The sequence below is a fragment of the Phaethon lepturus genome, unplaced genomic scaffold (assembly GCF_000687285.1).
Source record: "Phaethon lepturus isolate BGI_N335 unplaced genomic scaffold, ASM68728v1 scaffold20340, whole genome shotgun sequence".
NCBI classification, from domain to species: domain Eukaryota; kingdom Metazoa; phylum Chordata; class Aves; order Phaethontiformes; family Phaethontidae; genus Phaethon; species Phaethon lepturus.
This window is the reverse complement of record NW_010510061.1, coordinates 7,020-26,382: the sequence shown is the minus strand read 5'-3', so window position 1 is coordinate 26,382 and position 19,363 is coordinate 7,020. Positions and strand designations below refer to the sequence as shown.

The 19,363-nt window shown below is 38.1% G+C and overlaps 1 protein-coding gene across 1 annotated transcript in view; it reads left to right on the top strand.

Annotated features, from left to right (window-relative positions):
- Window positions 1-19,363, top strand: part of PKP4 (plakophilin 4) — a gene marked incomplete at its 3' end in the record, with an annotated part of 54,827 nt that overhangs the window by 30,625 nt on the left and 4,839 nt on the right. Inside the window, exons 7-10 of the mRNA XM_010295868.1 lie at window positions 3,709-3,900; window positions 5,533-5,749; window positions 8,770-8,902; window positions 11,762-11,975. Of these exons, the coding sequence (XP_010294170.1) occupies window positions 3,709-3,900; window positions 5,533-5,749; window positions 8,770-8,902; window positions 11,762-11,975 (756 nt within the window). The remainder of the gene's footprint in view (window positions 1-3,708; window positions 3,901-5,532; window positions 5,750-8,769; window positions 8,903-11,761; window positions 11,976-19,363) is intronic.

Genomic DNA, 19,363 nt, shown 5'->3' with positions numbered 1-19,363 from the left:
GAATCTATTCATCAGAGAGGCAGTTCTTGTTAAGATGCAGTTACTTTACGTTTTAAGTTTTGTGTATGTTTTGTTCCGACCTTCATCTGAATAAGTACAGGCAAGCTTATTTTGCAGTTACACCATATGCTCTTTTGAATAGACCGTAATGTCTTGTTTTTTCTTTTAAACTATTATGCTGGAGGAAATCCCAAAATATACTCACTACCTGGCAAAAGGTGTAAAGTGACCTCTCCCTCACCTCTGTTTGCAAGACATAGTAGTCTAGCAGTTTGATAAGGGGGGAGGAAATATGAAAGGCGATTCAGTAGTTTAAATGAATGCAGTCCAGTGGACTGCATTATTTGTGATGTAAAGCAATCTTGTACTCTTACAGTATCATTAAAGTACTTTACAAATACCACTGCTTGAGAATATCACCTTGTCTAAACAGGTGAACTGATACATCTTTACCAAAAAAGGAGTTATTTGGGTAGTAAATCAGTAATTCAGCAACAAATGCTTTAGATTTAATGCTTTTAGTATTACGGAAGTCACTAGCAACTGTGGTAGTCAAGCTTGGGAGCATCTTACTTTATAGCTGTCTCCACTATAATCTTACCAGGGAACGTGAAATGGTATGACTTTCCTGTGCTCTATGTTACAAAACTTGAGTAAGCATCTCGCAGTATTGCAAAAAACATCTCATTTTCTAGTATAAATTGGTTTTCATATTTCTTTAGAGGGAACATTCAATAGAACACCTGAAATCTTAAACTGATGTTTGGGTATGATCAGTTTTCTGAGAGGAAGTTTGGATGGGAGGTGGAAGGTTAGTACTGTAGCAGCCTTTAGTATAATCCAAACCTCTTCCGTCCTATGAAAGCTGAAGGAGAAGATGAATATATGATCAGTTCCTCTCTTCGGTGCTTACGGTCTCTAAGAAGGGCATCCATGTGGTGCATGTTCTGCGAAAACTGAATTGTTAATGAGTGTCTTCCCAGGAGATAGCATCATCATCTGGGAGGTATAGGTCCAATTGTTTGCTTTGCATTGGACATAGGTCCAGTTGCCCGCTTTGCTTCGGTGAAGTTCCTCTGTTTTCACCACCTGTAGATGTGTTTTCTTAGCGATGACCTGTGAGACCCCCAAAGGTTTCCTTGTAGACACTGTTATAGAGCAGGTCTGTGATTTTGGGGAGAAAATATTCAAATGCAAGATACACTTGGTTACACATCACTACTTAATTGTTATTTGAAGTTGTTCCGTAATCTCCATCAATTCATTACTTTCACATAGTTCACTTAGCATATTTTATTGCTTTGATAGCTGCTAAAGCTATGGTGCCAACAATGGTAATGCCAAAGTGGACAAAACAGTATTAATTTTATAAAGCAGTTTAAAAAAATATTTTAAAGCAAAAAATTGTGCTTGTTTTATGCCTCACTTGAATTTGTGAATGAATAAACATTTAAAAATGTATTTGCCTTGCCTATACCACTCATATATTCCATACTTGTTTGCTAACTTTTTTCTAACTCTGTTCACAATTGATGGTTGGATGTAGTGAGTAAATGTTGTAGATAAACTCTGCATATAATTTTGGCAAGAAAGTTGACACTAAATTATGTTGTACAATTTAAAAAATTAGGTTACCGGTCTAGGAAGGGAAGCGTGAGGAATGCTGGTCTGAGGCAAAGTGGAGTGTATGTGATTGTCACACTTATTTACTGTATTATGATGGGAAGTATATTTGGTTATCTTTACTCTGAAGAATTTAACTAAGAGAACAAAACTGGTGAAATCACAGAATAAGCTAAGAATGCCAGGAGCAGAAGGAACTGGAGTGAGTTCAAAAGGGGTGAAGGTGAGATTAGGCCATTGCAAGATGCAGTGAGGAGAAGTCAGAGAGTGGAAGAGGTTCCCATGGCAAGGTAAATCTCAGAGACAAAAGGATAAGTATTGTGTAATTGTTTCAAAGGAAGTAAAAATTCAAGAGACTAGAATACAGATGTGAAAAATAAAAGCTTGTCAAAATTAAAGAGAATTTTCCTAATTAGTTTAATATTCAAAAACATGCTGGTGTAGGTGGCAAAAGTATGGTGTAGCAATTATATAATATGTAAGTAAACTTAAGTTTGAAAATAAGTATGAGTGTGGCTTATATTTTATTGAATATGAGCATCTGAGGCTTGTTTGGCACTTAGCTAGCTAAAGGTTCAGCCAAGGAGACTGTCAGTTAGGAATGAGTAGGGCAATGAAACAGATGATGCAGAACTGTGGGAGATTTGAGAGGACTATTGAAACACAGCAATTCTGAAATGCTTCCAAAAGATTTTTTTTTTCAGAGTAGGGGTAGGGGAGAAACTGATGAGTGCAGATGAGCTTTCCTTTGGATGATGCATCCTGTTAGTTGCAAAAGCTCTGTACCCTCAGTTAGAGCAGCACAGAAGCTGAAAAATCTGAAGTAGGAAATGGTGAACAACTGTCAGAATTAGCTAAATTCTAACTATTTTTTCTCTACCCAGTTTAATATGTTAGTGCTTCTCTGTAGACTGTGGAAGTATAAAATAGGGGAACTAGGATGCTTTGAATGAAAGCTCTAAAAATAGACGAGAAGGTTGATGGTGGGTAGTTAGTACACCACCAGTACCAGGAAGCAAAGTATACACAAAGCATGAGTGAGATTAGTCAATGGGAGGAGTTTGTGCTATATGTCAAAAAATGTTCTGGGGCTGAAAAGGAAGAAATGCAGGATGAAGTCTGTACCACCAGCCTCCTAATCAAGGTGGAAACAGTGAACTTAATAAAGAGCTTGGTTGCTAATTCATTTGGCAGAATAGTAAGGGGAAGGATACATCAGTGCTGGTTACAGAAATACAGTAACACGCTGGAATGCACAGAAAGAAATTCTAGGCAACATGAATGATGTTTTCATGGATCGGATAGAAGGGGAACCTTCACGAGGAGAAGCAAACCTGAACTTGTGCAGTGCTATTCAAAATGCTGTTATTGAAAAGCTGTTCTGCACCTCTGCCAATAATGTATTTGAATCTAACACTGCAACATTGGTATCAGAAGGTCCACTAACGAGGAATTTTAAGTTAAATGAGACAGCGATAAGTTAAAAGAATCTCAACAGGGACAGCTGAAAGGCAAGGTGAAAAAAAGAAATTCTCACACAGCTGCAGCATAGCTATATATTTATCTCTCTCCATATATATACAATGTGGGCTATTTAAACCTTTATAAAGACTTTTCTCCATATCCTTATATCTCTGCTGCCACTACCAGGAAGACTTTTGCTCTTACTGCTACATATTGTTTCATTTTCCAGATTATCACCCCACTTTAGGCTGTGCCCTGTTTCACAACTGGATTGCTGTCACGTTCACAACTTCCCTTATCATTGCTGAATCTGTGAACTGCACATGCTGACTTAGCTTTTACTCTGTATGTTTTAGACTTTCAGCTATAAGTGCTACCAAAAAAATTGAGTTGGAAAACTTAAAGTTGTCAGTGTACGGACAAAACTTTTCGTCAAAGAAATGCTGCTCTGTCATGAATTTTTAAGTATGGATCATTTAATAATGGGAAGAAGTTTAATGAACAAATCTTTATAACTGACATGTAACTAACACCTTTTCATGGCTAAAAGAAGGAAGAGTCAAGCTTTATTCTTTTTAATTGATATGGGCCATGTACATATTTTTGTCGTCTTGTTTTTAGGCCTCAGGAGTTCATATGCTAGTCAACACAGTCAACTAGGACAAGAATTACGATCAACTGTATCTCCTGACTTGCACATCACCCCTATCTATGAAGGCAGAACTTACTACAGTCCAGTGTACCGTAGTCCAAATCATGGAACAATTGAGCTCCACCAGGGATCCCAGTCAGCGTTGTATCGAACAGGGTCAGGTGGGTAAAGGGCTTCCAAAGCTCTTCCATGGACCAGGTCCCAAAGACATGCCTAATTGGCTTACTGGAGTTTTTCTGGAACCTATGGCATCTAGGAGAACGTATGAGATGTGTAATGCCAGTTTACAAGGAAAAACCAGATGTTATAAATTAATGGACGTAGAAACTAGGTTTGAAGGACTTAAAATAACAAGCATAAATTAAAAAGCTTTTGTGATGTTTGCAAGAAACACTTGAGGCTATCTATCAGCGTCAGCTTAGGGTCAGAATATTTTCTGTTTGATATCACATGCTTAGGTACGTCCAAGCAAACCGTATTTCATGACACAAAAGATTTATTACTTCCTCTTGCATTCTCTGTGCATCATTCGCTTATGAATTGAGTTTGTTCTTTTTTTTTTTATTCATCAATACGCTAAAATGCTAGCTTGCGCACTTAAATTACCTACCGCATCTTTCACAGTAAAAATACTGGTTTTACCCAACTTCTCAGCAAAGGATAATGTTAAAATACTATATCTGAAGGTCGTATATTGAAACTGAAATATTTCTATAGTATTTCATAGAATTGCTACTCATATATGATGAAGTGGATAGGTGTTAGATTAGTATTAGAACTGATTTTCTGTAAAAAGAAATGTAAGTGTGTATATATATATATAAAATATATAAACTGCAGTGCAGTTTGTTCTTTAAGGTTGATTAATAATTTGTATAGTGGAGTGATTTCCAAAAACTCAAAATATTACAGTGATTTAACTAGGTAACTCGCTAGAAATGTTTATATACAAGTGTGTGATTCATATGTCATGTTTTCACACAGTTGAAAATTGCTTTTCAATGTTTTTGTAATGTAACTGAAATAGTAAAAGTATGAAATGTTGAAGGAGGCAACAGTTTTTGCAATTCTCCTGTTTTCTACAACTCAGAGTAAACAAATCAAGTTCATCAGGATGTGCCACTGAGGAAATATAACTAGAAATTGGAATTCTCTGTTTACTTCTCTACCTAATATCACTTACCTTGGAAGAACAAAAGCTACCACAACAGCTTATTTAAGTCAGGAAGATACATAATCCTGGTTTTGAAACAATCAGCTTAATCTTTGAAGTCAACTTCCTTTTAGCTTTTTGTCAGGGAAAATATACACGTACTTGTGAAAAAGAAAATATCATATAAATGATATAAAATTTTGTTTATATCAGATTTTTTGTTTACTTATTTTTCCTTTTTAGTACAGTTGGCAAATTGACGTTACTGCTAGTAATTGAATTGTATTACAATTGTATTACAAATGTTGAAAATGTGTTGCATCCTGATTTCTACTTAATGGCACAAGATGCATTTCTTACTTTAAATACTTGGTAAGGTAAGCTGAGGCATAAGCCTCATTTCACCAGACTTTTAGTTCTGTAACTAACATGTCTATCTTCCCTGGGAGTAAGCAATTGAGTAATTGCTTCCTTAAATCTGGCAATAGCTTTCAACATCGAGCATGGTACACGTTTTTAAGACTGGGTGTTTTTTGGTTGGTTGGTTGAGGTCTTTTGCTTACACTTGTAACCATGTATTGCCTCTTCTCTTCAATAGACATTTGTTACCTAGTTTGTTTTAATACTGATTTTATACTAGGAGTCGGAAATCTGCAAAGATCATCCAGTCAGCGTAGCACACTCACATACCAAAGAAATAATTATGCTCTGAACACAACAGCTACCTATGCGGAACCCTACAGGTCAATGCAGTATCGACTGTCAGAGTCCAATTATAACAGGCTGCAGCACGCAACGCCCGCCGATGATGGGACCACGCGATCTCCATCGATAGACAGCATTCAGAAAGACCCCAGGCAAGTCCATTTGTGCTTTCAAGAATCATACATGTTTGCCGTAATAAGATTTTTAATACAGAATGTATTATTCCTTGAATATATATGACACTTTGTGCATATTGCAGTTTTACACTGTTTAAACAATCATGACCAATTTGGATACTAAGATCTATACCTTTTACATCCAAAGTAATAAATGCAGTCTACTTGTTACAGTCAGAAAGAGCAGCTTCTGTGCATTTAGTTGTTGTTACATTTTTCTTCCATGTTTATTTTCATGTAGAAGTTATTACAGGAAATACATACAAATTTGATGAGAATTGACTGGATTATTCCAAATATTTTTAGTAACTCTACAGAGCAACCTGTAATACCATAGTAAGTTTTCTCTGTATGGGAACGGGAATCAGGGTTGAAAATTAGAAACTACATACCTAATTCATTTGAATGAATTTTTCGTGAGCATCCTGCTTAAATTTCAGAACAACTTAAGTTTAAAAATTATACATAAATGTACCATTTTGGAAGCGAATACACATTTAAATTTTTAAAATAGTTACTAGTTTGATGTTGTAAGTGTAGGTACACAGTATGGGCATGTGACAAGTCTAATATTATCATTACAATTTATTAGAGACACTGTTCATTAAAACCGTGTATTTTAAAATGGGAATATCAAAACCCAGCCCATGCAAAGCTTGGAGGGATTTATGGTACTGTTTATCTTCAGTATGGGTATGTGACTGCTAGAAATTCCAGTCTGTCCTCAGATTGCCAGTTCATTGAGGCAGCCTCTAGACACGCCTTGGTCGTGAAAGCACATTACACATTCAGCTGGTTTAGAAATAAGTGAAAGCAGAGCACCTCATACTGGAGGATCTGAACTCCAGTGATGCCCAGGAGTCTTTCAGATGGAAATGTTAGGGCACCAAATAAACTTTGAATAAAGATAGCTAATAGCTATGGTCAGACTAGAGTCTTACGCTGAAATCTTTTGAGCTTCCTGCATTACAGAAGGCTCATAACATGATTCAGTTATTTTCTAGTTTGGCCCTGTCCTTCAGTCTAGAAAGTAAAAGCACATTTTTAATAGATGTTGTTGTTTTGTTTATTAGTGGAAATTAATATATTTCTTTTTTTTTAAATAGATATTGAGGGAGAGGATTAATTTCATTTAACTGAATGGTATATTCATCTAAACTATGTTTCAATGAAAAAACAGGAAGGAGGTGATTCTGCCCCTCTGCCCCGCTCTGGGGAGACCCCCCTGCAGGGCTGCGTCCAGCTCTGGAGCGCGCAGCACAGGAGAGACACGGACCTGCTGGAGCGGGGCCAGAGGAGGCCCCAGCAATGCTCCGAGGGCTGGAACAGCTCTGCTGGGAGGACAGGCTGGAAGAGCTGGGGGGGCTCAGCCTGGAGCAGAGAAGGCTCCGGGGAGACCTTCCTGCAGCTGCCAGGGCTGAGAGGGGCTGAGGAGAGAGATGGGGACAGACTTTTTACAAGGGCATGTAGCGATAGGACATGGGGTAAAGGTTTTAAACTAAAAGAGGGCAGATTCAGACTAGATCTAAGGAAGAAATTATTTACAATGAGGGTGGTGAACCCCCGGCCCAGGTTGCCCAGAGAGGTGGTCGATGCCCCATCCCTGGAGACATCCCAGGTCAGGTTGGACGGGGCTCAGAGCAACCTGATCGAGTTGAAGATGTCCCTGCTTATTGCAGGGGGTTGGACTAGATGGCTTTGAAATGTCCCTTCCAACCCAAAGATTCTACGATTCTATGTTAATAGGATAATCTTACCTCCAAGTAATGCTTGCTAGCTGCATGCTACTGCTGGCCTATTCTGGCATGGCTTACAAAAAAGGTTACTTATAATAGGGATGCTTCACATTCATAACCAGAAACTTTAAAGAAATTCTGACTTAATTTTCATTGCTGATGCACCTTCTTGTCTTGTAATTTCACAGTAGAGTAGTTTTACCTTATATTTTAATCTGTTTCAGTTTCTGATTTGCATATCATGCTATGGCAGAGGCTAGGTTAATGCATTCCAATAGCCTCAGACTGGGCTATTTGAAAGCATCACTTTAGAATAAGAGTGAGGGAGCATTCAGATTAGAAAGGCAGTTTTCTATAAGTTCTTCCTACCGTTAGTATGGAGAAGTAAATCTCTAAGTTGTTGAGCAGTTCAAAGTAAGCACATAACTGAACTTTCCCTTTTTGGTGACTGTAGAAATCCTGGGGAGACCCAACTGGCCAGGCTAGCATTAGCCTTTGAATAGGTCCCCAAGTACTATTCTTGTAATATCCTTTTTTTTAATTTATTTACTTGTATTTGAGAATGGGTAAAACTTAGATACTACTTCCCCCCCGCCCCATTCCCCTCTTTGCTGGGTTATCTTCCTTCTGTAAATGTTAATGGGTATATTTCTAAACCTGTGAATTGGGCGTTGGTATGTTTAATGAATTTTCCAGGATTCGCCTGTGCAACATCATTTTGTTTAATGAAGGAGATTTGATTTTAATGATTTTAAGTTTACAATCCCTGAATAACTCAAATTATGTAAACTTCCTGCATCTGATCGTGATGATGAAATTTCAGGCTGCGCAGCTTTTGTTGCAGTATAATTGACTTCAGATTAGGAAGAACGTTGAGCACTGACAAAATGTTGTGTGGGGGAGATGCACCTGAGCAGCATTGTTAAGTGGGTATCTGTTGCATTATATATTTAAGTTTTGAGAGATCTATGGAGGTTGCAGTGCTTGAGTTGGTATAATTTTAGTATATGTATTTTTGTGTGATCTATAACCAAGCTAGCTGAAGAACATGGGATATAAAGCGTCCTTTTCCAACTGGAAGACTAAAAGGTGATGTATCTCATAGTTAATCTAATATACCTGTTTTTCCTCGTAGCCCTGACACTCCAGAACAAAAACAGAATTGTTCAAAAACACCTAAGATCCTCTAGTAATTCTACTTGGTAAATAAACATGCATTTATAACTAATGCCTTCTCTTGAATGTGTTCATCTCATGAAGGGAGTTTGCTTGGCGAGATCCAGAACTGCCTGAAGTCATTCACATGCTTCAACACCAGTTCCCATCAGTTCAGGCGAATGCAGCTGCCTACCTTCAGCACCTGTGCTTTGGCGACAACAAAGTAAAAACGGAGGTACTGCACTGACTGCGTTTCTGTTCCTGGGGAAACTGTAAAAGGAAAACTAGACCTCTCTCCTTTTTTGTTGTTTTCATCATAACACGGTGTTCTGGACCCTTTTGTGTGTGTTTGTACCAGATGTATGACAATATTGAAGTACCTAGGTGTGTGTAATTACACACAGACACAGAGATTTTTCCTGTCATAAGAGGCTGCATGGAAATGATGTGAAAATATTTTACATTCAAGTTGTGTAATCTAGCAGAACTGTAAAGTATGTTTACCGAAGCCTGTTTTTGTGTAACCTGTTGATGACTGTAGATAAGGAAAACGAGAATTCTGGAAGGCTTTCCACTGGTTTTGATGAAGATATTTTAAGGCCTCGTAGGGAATGAGTCAGCTGTCAAGCAAAGGAAAGAAATCCAACCCTAGAAATAATAGAGGATAGTGTTTGTGTCAGTATGAGGTGGAGGAAGGATACATCTTGTGTGACAATTCAGGTTATTGTTGAAATTTCTAGAAACTGTTTGCATTTGAAGAGCCGCTCTTTTTGCAGACCGGCTATGAGCTATTGATCTGAAGGAATTTGCTTTTTCATTCATACCATATATGTCGAGTTATCTGTTATTTTCAGTATAAATATTATGTTAATAAAATGTTGGTGCAACTTTTATAAGACACCCCAACATAATTAATTCATTACTTAAATTTATTATTTTATTGCTGTGGTAAAGACCAGATTAATTTGCTAGCCTATTAACAATATTAAAATAAAAGTCTGGCAAAATGAACTAGAATACTTGCATAGCTAAAACCTGAAGATAAGCATGAGAAACTGCTTGTTTGGCGGGGGGGGGATATTTACCATTTAAATTAGCTATGAAACTACACAGAACGAATAAATTGCACTTCCATGTAATGAATATCTATCTGGAAATACAATACTGATATATTAGTTCATTAATACATCATTTTACAAGAATTCTGATTTTTTTTTTTTATTTAGAAATTGAAATGCCTGTTCAAACTAGCAATAGCTGCTACATTTAAAAATTGTTCATGACTCAGCAAAATACAAATCTTAAGAATGGATTTCTAGTCCAGTTTCATTTTGAATTATATACACAAAAACTGTATCTCATCAAGTTTTGAGTACAGATTGAAAAAATGATAAAGCTATTTTGTCATTCATAAATTGTTATCTGTATTATGGATGCGTAGTGTAGATGTAGTGTTTGATGTGCTGTATCAACATACAAGAGGGAGATTTAACTGAAAAGTATGAATAGTTATTTGTTGCTTCATTTGGTAACAGAAATAAGAATTATTTGCCTTGAAAAAGAATAACTTTAAATTTAGGGGTTTTTTAATAGCATCCTGCAGTATATGCTTTCAGTGTAGTCTGTATCAACTAAATAATTCGTAAGGTAATCATTTCCTAGCTGCAGAAATCTTGCCAGGTGAATAACTTTAAACTTAAAAGTTCTGGTGGCTTTTGGCATAGCAGTAGCTTGTCTAATTGATCAGTGCCAAACTTTGTATCCCCTAGATTGCTAACTTGCATACTAGATATATCTAGGTGTTTAAATAGAGGTTTCCTTTTGAAAAAGATACATTTTAAACAGAGGTCTAAAAAAACCTCCAAGTCACCAATCTTTCTTTTTTTTTTTTCCCTTTCATTTTACTTAAGAGATGTTTTGACAGATAAGAATCAAATACAGCATTGGTCTTGGACCTTGCATCTCAATTGTTTTTTGGCTTGCCAAACTAATATTATACAGGTTAGAATAGAAAAGGGGCCTCTCAAAGTGCTTTTAATGCTGAACTAGAGAATCCTGAGGACTGTTATGTTTTACCTCTCGTCTGTTTGGCCCAGAACCGCATCCTGTATAGGCGAAGTATTCAGGAATGGTGGTGTAGCGCTCTCTTCACCATGGCATCTCCTTAGGGCAGCAGCAGCTTAGCTGCGGTAGGTGGAGGGGTTTTAGACTGTGCCAACTTCATTAGGCGTATTCTATGGATAGTATGGCACAAAAGTTATTCTGCTGTACTAAAATAATATCAGGTTGTAATAGATCAATCTTACAGTACAAAATAGTTCATATTTTTTGAAACAGTTCATAGAAAATATTTTGGTAGCCTTTTGATGGTGATTTTTAATTTAAAATTAATGCTAATCTTGTAAGTAATACTACTTAGTTACCTCTTTACGAAATAAATATTTCAATATTGCAGAATTCTAAAATACTTGAATCTTTTATCATCTCTAAGTTATTTTGAACAAAGAAAAGTACTACATGGAAATGAGATCTCAAAACAGTCAAAATTTTTTTTAACTATATAACAAAGAATAAATGCAACTAACCTGTTTAAAACAAATGATATAAAATATTCTTCTTGTTTTATGAAATTTATGCAGAAATTTCCTTTTAAAAAGAACTTAATATATGCCAATAGGACTCGATATATGCTAATTTGAACTGATTATTTTATGTGTGTGTGTAGCTAAGTGTAAATAGTTGGCATTTAAATCTTTGCACCTTCTTATTTCTAATATTCCCTAAAAAGATATTCTGAAGCATAGGAAATTACTTTAAAACTGCATTACTGGCAAACAAAACTTTAGCAGTAACAATTCTTCTCCGAACACAGGAAATGACTGAAAATGTCCATCAGCCTTTTCAACAAGGATGTGAGTCATTCACAGGAATTTTCAGTACAGTATATCAATCAAGTTATAAGATTTACTAACAATATTTCTTCTTGAAGTAGAATGGAACATACTGTTTTTATACAAATAAAAGCCTTTTAAATCTGTAGAGTGAAATGGGTGAAATCAATGGGTGCTGATGTTCCCGACATTCCATTTTCTAGGTATGTAGGCTAGGAGGAATCAAGCACCTCGTTGATCTCCTGGATCACAGAGTCCTGGAAGTTCAGAAGAATGCTTGCGGTGCACTGAGAAACCTTGTTTATGGGAAATCTACTGATGAAAACAAAATAGCAATGAAGAACGTTGGTGGGATACCTGCCCTTTTACGATTGTTGAGAAAATCTGTTGATGCCGAAATAAAAGAGCTTGTAACAGGTAAGTTTTGAATAGAAACAAGCAGAGAACTATAATGCAAATCGTTTTTCTGAAGTGGACAAGACTGGAATAGGTGTTAAGTGACTGGAATTTAGTATATCGACTGGATTTTTATTTGTGCATTGGTATTTTCTGTGAATAAAAAATCACTTATTTTGATTACTGACAGTTAAAGTATTAGCATAGAAGTACAGTTTCACTGGGAGAAATGAATCTTGAGGTAGTTGCACTAAAGCTCCACTTAGGGTGAATTTTCCCTTGGTCTGATTCTCCTACATACAGAGCTAGGTCTTGGCTAGGTATGTATTTATTGACTCCTAACTTTTGTTTTATTACAGACTTTTTTAATCATCTGTTGACAACAGTTTTAAATGAGATCTTGCAGATTTCATATGATGGACCCAAACTATGTAACTGTGTGCTTTCAACTATGCAAATCACAGAAGTGTCTCAATATGCAGCCTGTTAGTAGAGTCACGGCAAGTGACTGTACACACTCCTAGTCTCTTAAGTACGAGGTAGCAAATTTTAGCTTCCAACCCATGAACCTACTTGGCGCTTAAGGCAGACAGAAGGTGCAGAAATAAATGATTTGCAGTTTTAACACATGAAGTAACTTCATTTCCATCAGGACAAGGTGGACTTGTTGGATACTGCATACATCTGCTATCTCTTTTTCTTAATATGGGAGCAATTTGTCTATAAAGGTTTTCGGGGATTGAAAAATACGAAAGGATAGGAAAAAGCAGAGTTTTCACTTTCTTTAAACAGTTCCTCTTTCAAGTTTTAGTAGCTCCCTCATTTGATTTTCATAGAATCATAGAAGGGTTTGGGTTGGAAGGGACCTTTCAAGGCCATCTAGTCCAACCCCCTGCAGTGAGCAGGGACATATTCAACTCGATCAGGGTGCTCAGAGCCCCGTCCAGCCTGACCTGGGATGTTTCCAGGGATGGGGCATCGACCACCTCTCTGGGCAACCTGGGCTGGGGGTTCACCACCCTCGTTGTAAATAATTTCTTCCTTAGATCTAGTCTGAATCTGCCCTCTTTTAGTTTAAAACCATTACCCCATGTCCTATCGCTACAGGCCCTGCTAAGTCTGTCCCTATCTTCTAAGCCCCCTTTCAGTCCTGGCAGCTGCAGTAGGGTCTCCCCAGAGCCTTCTCCTCTCCAGGCTGAACAACCCCAACTCTCTCAGCCTGACCTCATTGGAGGGATGGAACACCTCTCCTGAGCTGGACGCAGCACTGCGGGGGGTCTTGCCAGAGCGGAGCAGAGGGACAGAATCGCCTCCCTCGACCCACTTTGGATGCAGCCCAGGATACAGTTGGCCTTCTGGGCTGCGAGCGCACATTGCTGGCTCATGTCCGTTTTGTTAAGCTGTGAGGCTTAACTAGTTGCCTACTAAGGAAAGCTTAATGGCACAAGAGTGCTCAAGTTAGAAGTAAGAGAGGTGTCATACTGGGAGCCTTTCCAAGTTATTTCCTTGTTTAGAAAAGCTATGAAGTAGAGGAAGGACTCTGTACAGAATGTATCTAAAGCGTTTAAATTCAGTGATTATTTGTTTAGTAATTGAAAAACTCCACTTATGTCAACTAAAGATAGCAAACCACACACAGTTTACTTTGTGTTCCCAGATTAAGATAATGTAAACACAGAGAATTTAGTATCAATCTACACCACTAGAAACACTGTATGTCTGACTTCTAGTTTAAAATTAGCACTCTTCATTACTGCTGTAGTTTATTCATAATTTTTCATATACAATGGATTTTCCAGTGTAACATCTCTTAATGAAGTACGATGTTTTTCTTCTTCCTGAGGATGGTCTTTCTTCCTTACTAAATGAATTATACTTTAATTATTAGCAGTATAAATGGACTTTGAAAGGTAACAGGTATATCTGGTGTCATTGCAAGTGAAATTCATCCAGTTTATTTTCATATGCAATTAGATAGATTAAAACTTTACTGTCCCAGGTAAGTGAAATTAGAATAACAAACTTCTTGCAATTTGTATAGATACTTTTCACATTAATTCATTTATATAAAGTTTTTGAGGAATTACTTAGTGAAAAGCAATCTTTTAACCTCAGAAATTATTTGGGAACATGCCATAAAGATTAACTATAAGTTTGAAAAGCTAGCATACTGGGGGAGGGTTTAATTGCACAAACATGTTTTAGAGGCTTTAGAAAATGGTAGGAATACCATGGCCTATATTTAATTAACAGTAACTGAAATGACAAGGTTGAAATGCAGAGAGATAAAGTGGAGACAGAATAGCAAATTACATTAAAAAATACAGAAGGCATAATTGCAAAACCACAAGAATGTTTTAAGAGGGAAGCAAGTAATGTTTTTAATGGCTATAGATTATTCAGAATCCACTTTTCATAATCATTATATGAAAATGAAATACTACTTTATTTTTTAAAAAGTCTTTAAAAGTTGGGACTTTGGAATGCACTGGAAGAGGATAACTCTTGTCACTGAGCTTGCGCCAGCTGCATGCAGTTCCCGTTGCTGCTGACCCATGGCAGCCTTGCTGTCCTGTACTCCGCAGAGAGCCCTTAGAAGGGAGGCTACTCTTTTTTTTGCAACCATAACACATTTCATGAGATGTCAGCACCAGCGCTTTCTGGAGGCTACTGTTTTTCACATTCCAGCACAGCTTCGGCACTAGGCAGCAGAAATATTGTTGGGACCTTCCTGCCTGCGTACAAGAGCTCCATTCCCGAGCAAGTGACATGAAGGATGTGCACTGATCTATGCTGTCTGGTTATGTTTTTGCATTGCAGTCTGCACAGTCTGGAATCAATCTGTGAATTTCAGGATCTCATGTCTTATACAGCAGAAAACTGTCTGTGAGATAGAAATCAAAATGTGCATGTTCTTGAACCTAGGTGTAGTCTCTTAACAACGGAGTCTACTTTCAAGAGACCCTCACAGCCAGCCCTTTAATATGTTAAAATGTAAGAAACATTGGCGTACTCCACTACTGCAAGTTTTCTGGAGAAAGCAAGTCAGATGCCTACCTTAATAGAGCTTTGATAGGTTTCCATCAGGTCTTCAGCAGCAGAGATGAGCCACAGACCATGCCCTCCCCAGAGAAAGACCTCTGATCTACTCTTCTGAGTGGCTGGTTTTCTCTGAGGATTCCTCCCTGAAAGGTCAAGCAAGTGACAGTGCTGAACTTGGGGCAGTGGTACAATTTTATAGCTGGAAGGAAGAATGAGCACAAATTCCAGCAACAATTAATCACTAGCTTAGCTGTATGGTAAAGCACTGTCCTTAAAGGGGAAAGAGGTTGTTGTTGATGGTCCTGGCAATTCTTCGTAGTTTATTTCTTCAAATTAGTACTCCCTCAGCCAGTTCAGTTGAGAAATGCTGTTCTCCATCCAGCAGCACCATCGTTTGTATACACAGTGTCATCTTGCTGAGAGATTGCATTCTTGCAGCAGTTGACACTGTGCATTGTGGCTTGTGTATTTTTGGAAAAGGGTCCTAGGGTTCTGCAGTTCCAGGCAACCTGAGGTAACTTTTGAGATGGTACAGGAACAGCTGCAAGTCCCACACAGTTTTGCAAACTAAGCACTCTGTGAAATGGGTATAGTTTCCTTTCACAACTTGCACGTTACTATAGTATTTACCTCAATTCTACTCTGTATGCAATCCAAAATACTTTGTGATCAAGGGTGTAATGCCTGCAGAGGTAGCGTATGGTCATCCATGTTCAGCTGTGGACCTCCCAAGCCAGTGCAGCTGCTGAAGAACTCTTAATAAACCTGCTACCTCTTTGGTTAACACTACCTGATGTGAGCTGTGGCAGTGGAATTCATTGCAGTAAACTTGTCTAGGGTCTCAAACATGTGGGTTAAAATGCCAAGACTCAAAACCAAAATAAAACATGAAAAAACATGGCTGGATACTGAGGAGAAACACAGGTCTCTGCCACTGGTAATGCCAGGTTTCCATGAATAGTTGAGCCCCCACAACACCTCAGAGTACAAAGCCATTCAACAAGGAATAAGCAAATCATACTTTTCTCTTTCCTGTCCAGAAATTTTATCTGCAGCTTTTTTTTTAAAACCATGACTTAAATTTGACTTTAAACAGCTAAAGCTCGAGTGGAGACACAGGCATCATTAGGCATTGATGTCCTTTAGTCCTAATGAAATTGGTGGCTTACCATACACATTTCACATATTCTTCGAATTAGGTAACAAAATAAAGCTTTGAAGACTTACCACATAAGGGATTTTCTGGACAAAGCAATTATTTTACAATCCTATTCATTGCTTAAGTTACATCAGTAATGTAACCAATTCAACACTGAACCTGTAATCAGTAAACCAACAAAAGAAACCCCTTACAATACTAAAAGCTACTGAATCAGAGAGAAGGTGGTTTTTAATTATCCTCACACTTCATTACTATCTATCAGAAGAGACAGATATGTCACCTGAAAATATTGCTATAGATCGAAGTTCTGAAGGATTATGAAGAAATACCAAAAATTTTGTACATCAGAACAGTCAATACACAATTGTCTTCATGTTCTCCTCAGGAAAAAAATATTTTGAGGACGAGGAAATGTTATGAGATGTTTCCCATGAAACTTCTTCTCTCAGTTAAGGAACACTGCTAGCCTGTCATCCCTGAGGAGCTGCTAAGGATCAACAAACTCATTTGGTCCCAGCTTACTTTTGATGAGCAGTAATGATGAAGCCAAAGTTCTGCTTACAGATTACAGCTCTTCTAGTAACTCCAGCAACTGTTAAAGTGGCTAAAGATCTAAACAGAATTTTTTATCTCGCCTGATTAATTTTTGCTGTTACATAAGCTAACCAATCTTGTCCAAGTTCGGTCTAGAAATGCATAGAAAATTCTTATGAAGAAAAGTGATGGTTTGTAAGCAAAGTAGACAGGATTTGATGCAGTTAGGTTTGATATTTTGTGTGTTGCTGTAAAGTGGAATCTACTGGTTTTGTTGCACCAGGGCCCAAAGACTTCAAGCAGCATTACTGTGATAGGCGTTGACTTTTAAAAATCAATAAAAATAAAACCTTGTATTTCATGAGGTGCTTACAGTCTGTGACAACAAACCTGAAAGGGGGTTGTGGTGAGGTGGGTGTTGGTCTCTTCTCCCAAGTAACCAGCAACAGGACGAGAGGAAATGGCCTCAAGTTGCGCCAGGGGAGGTTTAGATTGGATATTAGGAAAAATTTCTTCACCGAGAGGTTGGTCAGGCATTGGAACAGGCTGCCCAGGGAGGTGGTGGAGTCACCATCTCTGGAAGTGTTCAAAAAATGGGTGGCTGTGGCGCTTCAGGACATGGTTTAGTGGGCATGGGGGTGTTGGGTTAACGGTTGGACTTGATGATCTCGAAGGTCCTTTCCAGCCTTAGTGATTCTGTGATGTTAGGAAAAATTTCTTCACTGAAAGGGTTATCAAGCACTGGAACAGGCTGCCCAGGGAAGGGGTGGAGTCACCATCCCTCGGGGTATTTTAAAGATGTGCAGATGTGGCTTTGAGGAACATGGTTTAGTGGTGGACTTGGCAGTGTTAGGTTCACAGTTGGACTCAATGATCTTAAAGGTTTTTTCCAGCCTAAATGGTTCTATTGTTACTTCTACATACTTTTATCAGCTACCACTAGCTGGTCCTGTCCCTTGTTGCATCTTCTATTTATTTATCTGAGGCCTGAAACAACTTCAAAGTCCTGTAAATACCAATTGCTAGATCTGCTGTCAGCAGGTGTTATGCCAAGGAAGATGACAGATGAGATCAAAGAACAATCCCTCTGATCTGCTTTAGGAGGCTGTATAATTCAAATTTTTTGACAATTTCTAACAAATCTAGTCAAACTGAAAACAGTGTTATTTATAGTAGCAATTTTATTGGGCTATTGTGGAAATGCTGCTTAAAGTTTTTTGCTAAGTGTACACAGCTATATTACTTTACAATTAGTAAAATACTGTATGTGAAGAAACTAGTGAGAGCAAGATGAGTACCTTGGTGAGAATTTAGATGAACTTTAAACTGTTTCATGATGAAAAAGATGATTAAATGCTGTGTGTAGTGTATTACTTGCGTATACAGTACCGCTGGTAATTTGTCAGATCTTGTACTTTTCTAGCAGAAAATCTTGTAAGAAGACTGTGAAACAGGGTAGGGAACTATAGAATTCTGCCTGAGGATAAAAAGATTGATAGCAATTTCATTTGGCTTGATGGGTGAATGTAAAATACTCTAGACTTCTTGCTATAGTTTCCAGAAAGAAAGTTTCTGTAGGATTTTTACATTAGCTCTTATATGTTCAGCTCTGCACTTAAGTATCTCATATCCCAGGCACCAAATGCCAGAAACCAGTAATATCAGTGTAGGCTATTCTTCCCATGTTCATAACTGGGAAAAAAGTCACGTATCCCCCCGCCCTGGTTCATCTTGCGTTCCTCCTTTTTGGATACTGGCTCTCCAGGTTCCACCTGATCTAGAATCACCTCACGTCACACACTTGAGACCTTTACTGAAAACTCTTTAATGGCTCCCACCCATCTGCCAGTCTACATTCTTTGTCATTTTTTCAGACATTTTTCCACAAGACCTCATGTTTGCAAAACACTGATGATCTTTCAGTCATGATGTCCATAGATTTGGTTTCTTCTCGCTTTGTTTTTGCTCTTGTATTCTCTTTAGCTGTTAGCTTCCGTCTGCAAGGTTGTAGAGAGTTCCAATGTAAACAGTCTCTCAAGAATATTGCCAAAGCAAAGCTCTTCCATGTTCCTTTTTAAGATTTTTTTAAGATAAAAGTAGTTGATAACTTTAATCTCCAAGTTCATATAAATCAGGATAATGATCTGTTTCTTCCCTCTCCCAAACCTTTCTTACAGGGCTGTTGAAGACTCACCCTTTGGAGGGCAGATGTTCATGCCTTTTTTTGAATAGGATGAAGAGTTCAGAAAAATGCCTTATCTCTCCTGATAAATATGCCTTCTCATCTCAGACTGCCGACTGGCTAGAACTGAGGCAGCAAGTGCAAATACCCCTAGGGATCAGGGAGGGCATGCTGTTTCACTGGCGTCTGTAAGAGCATTTGATTTCTGAGATTTAGTTGCCCTTTCCCTGAAGGCTGTACCGTTGTCTGAATTGCAAAGCGTGCACATTTCTCTTAACAGGGCGGTGGCAGTTCCCGCAGTGACCTCCTCCACGTACCCTCTGTAAGTCTGGAGCTTGCTGCTGCTGGTCACCCATAGCTGTAATGGTCGTGCGAACAGTTATTGGAAGGAGGTTACCAGCAGCTGTGTTCTTCAGAGCGCGCTTTTCTCTTTGTGTAAATATTCACACCTTTCCTTCTACACTGGAATTCTCCTCTGGGGGAGGAACC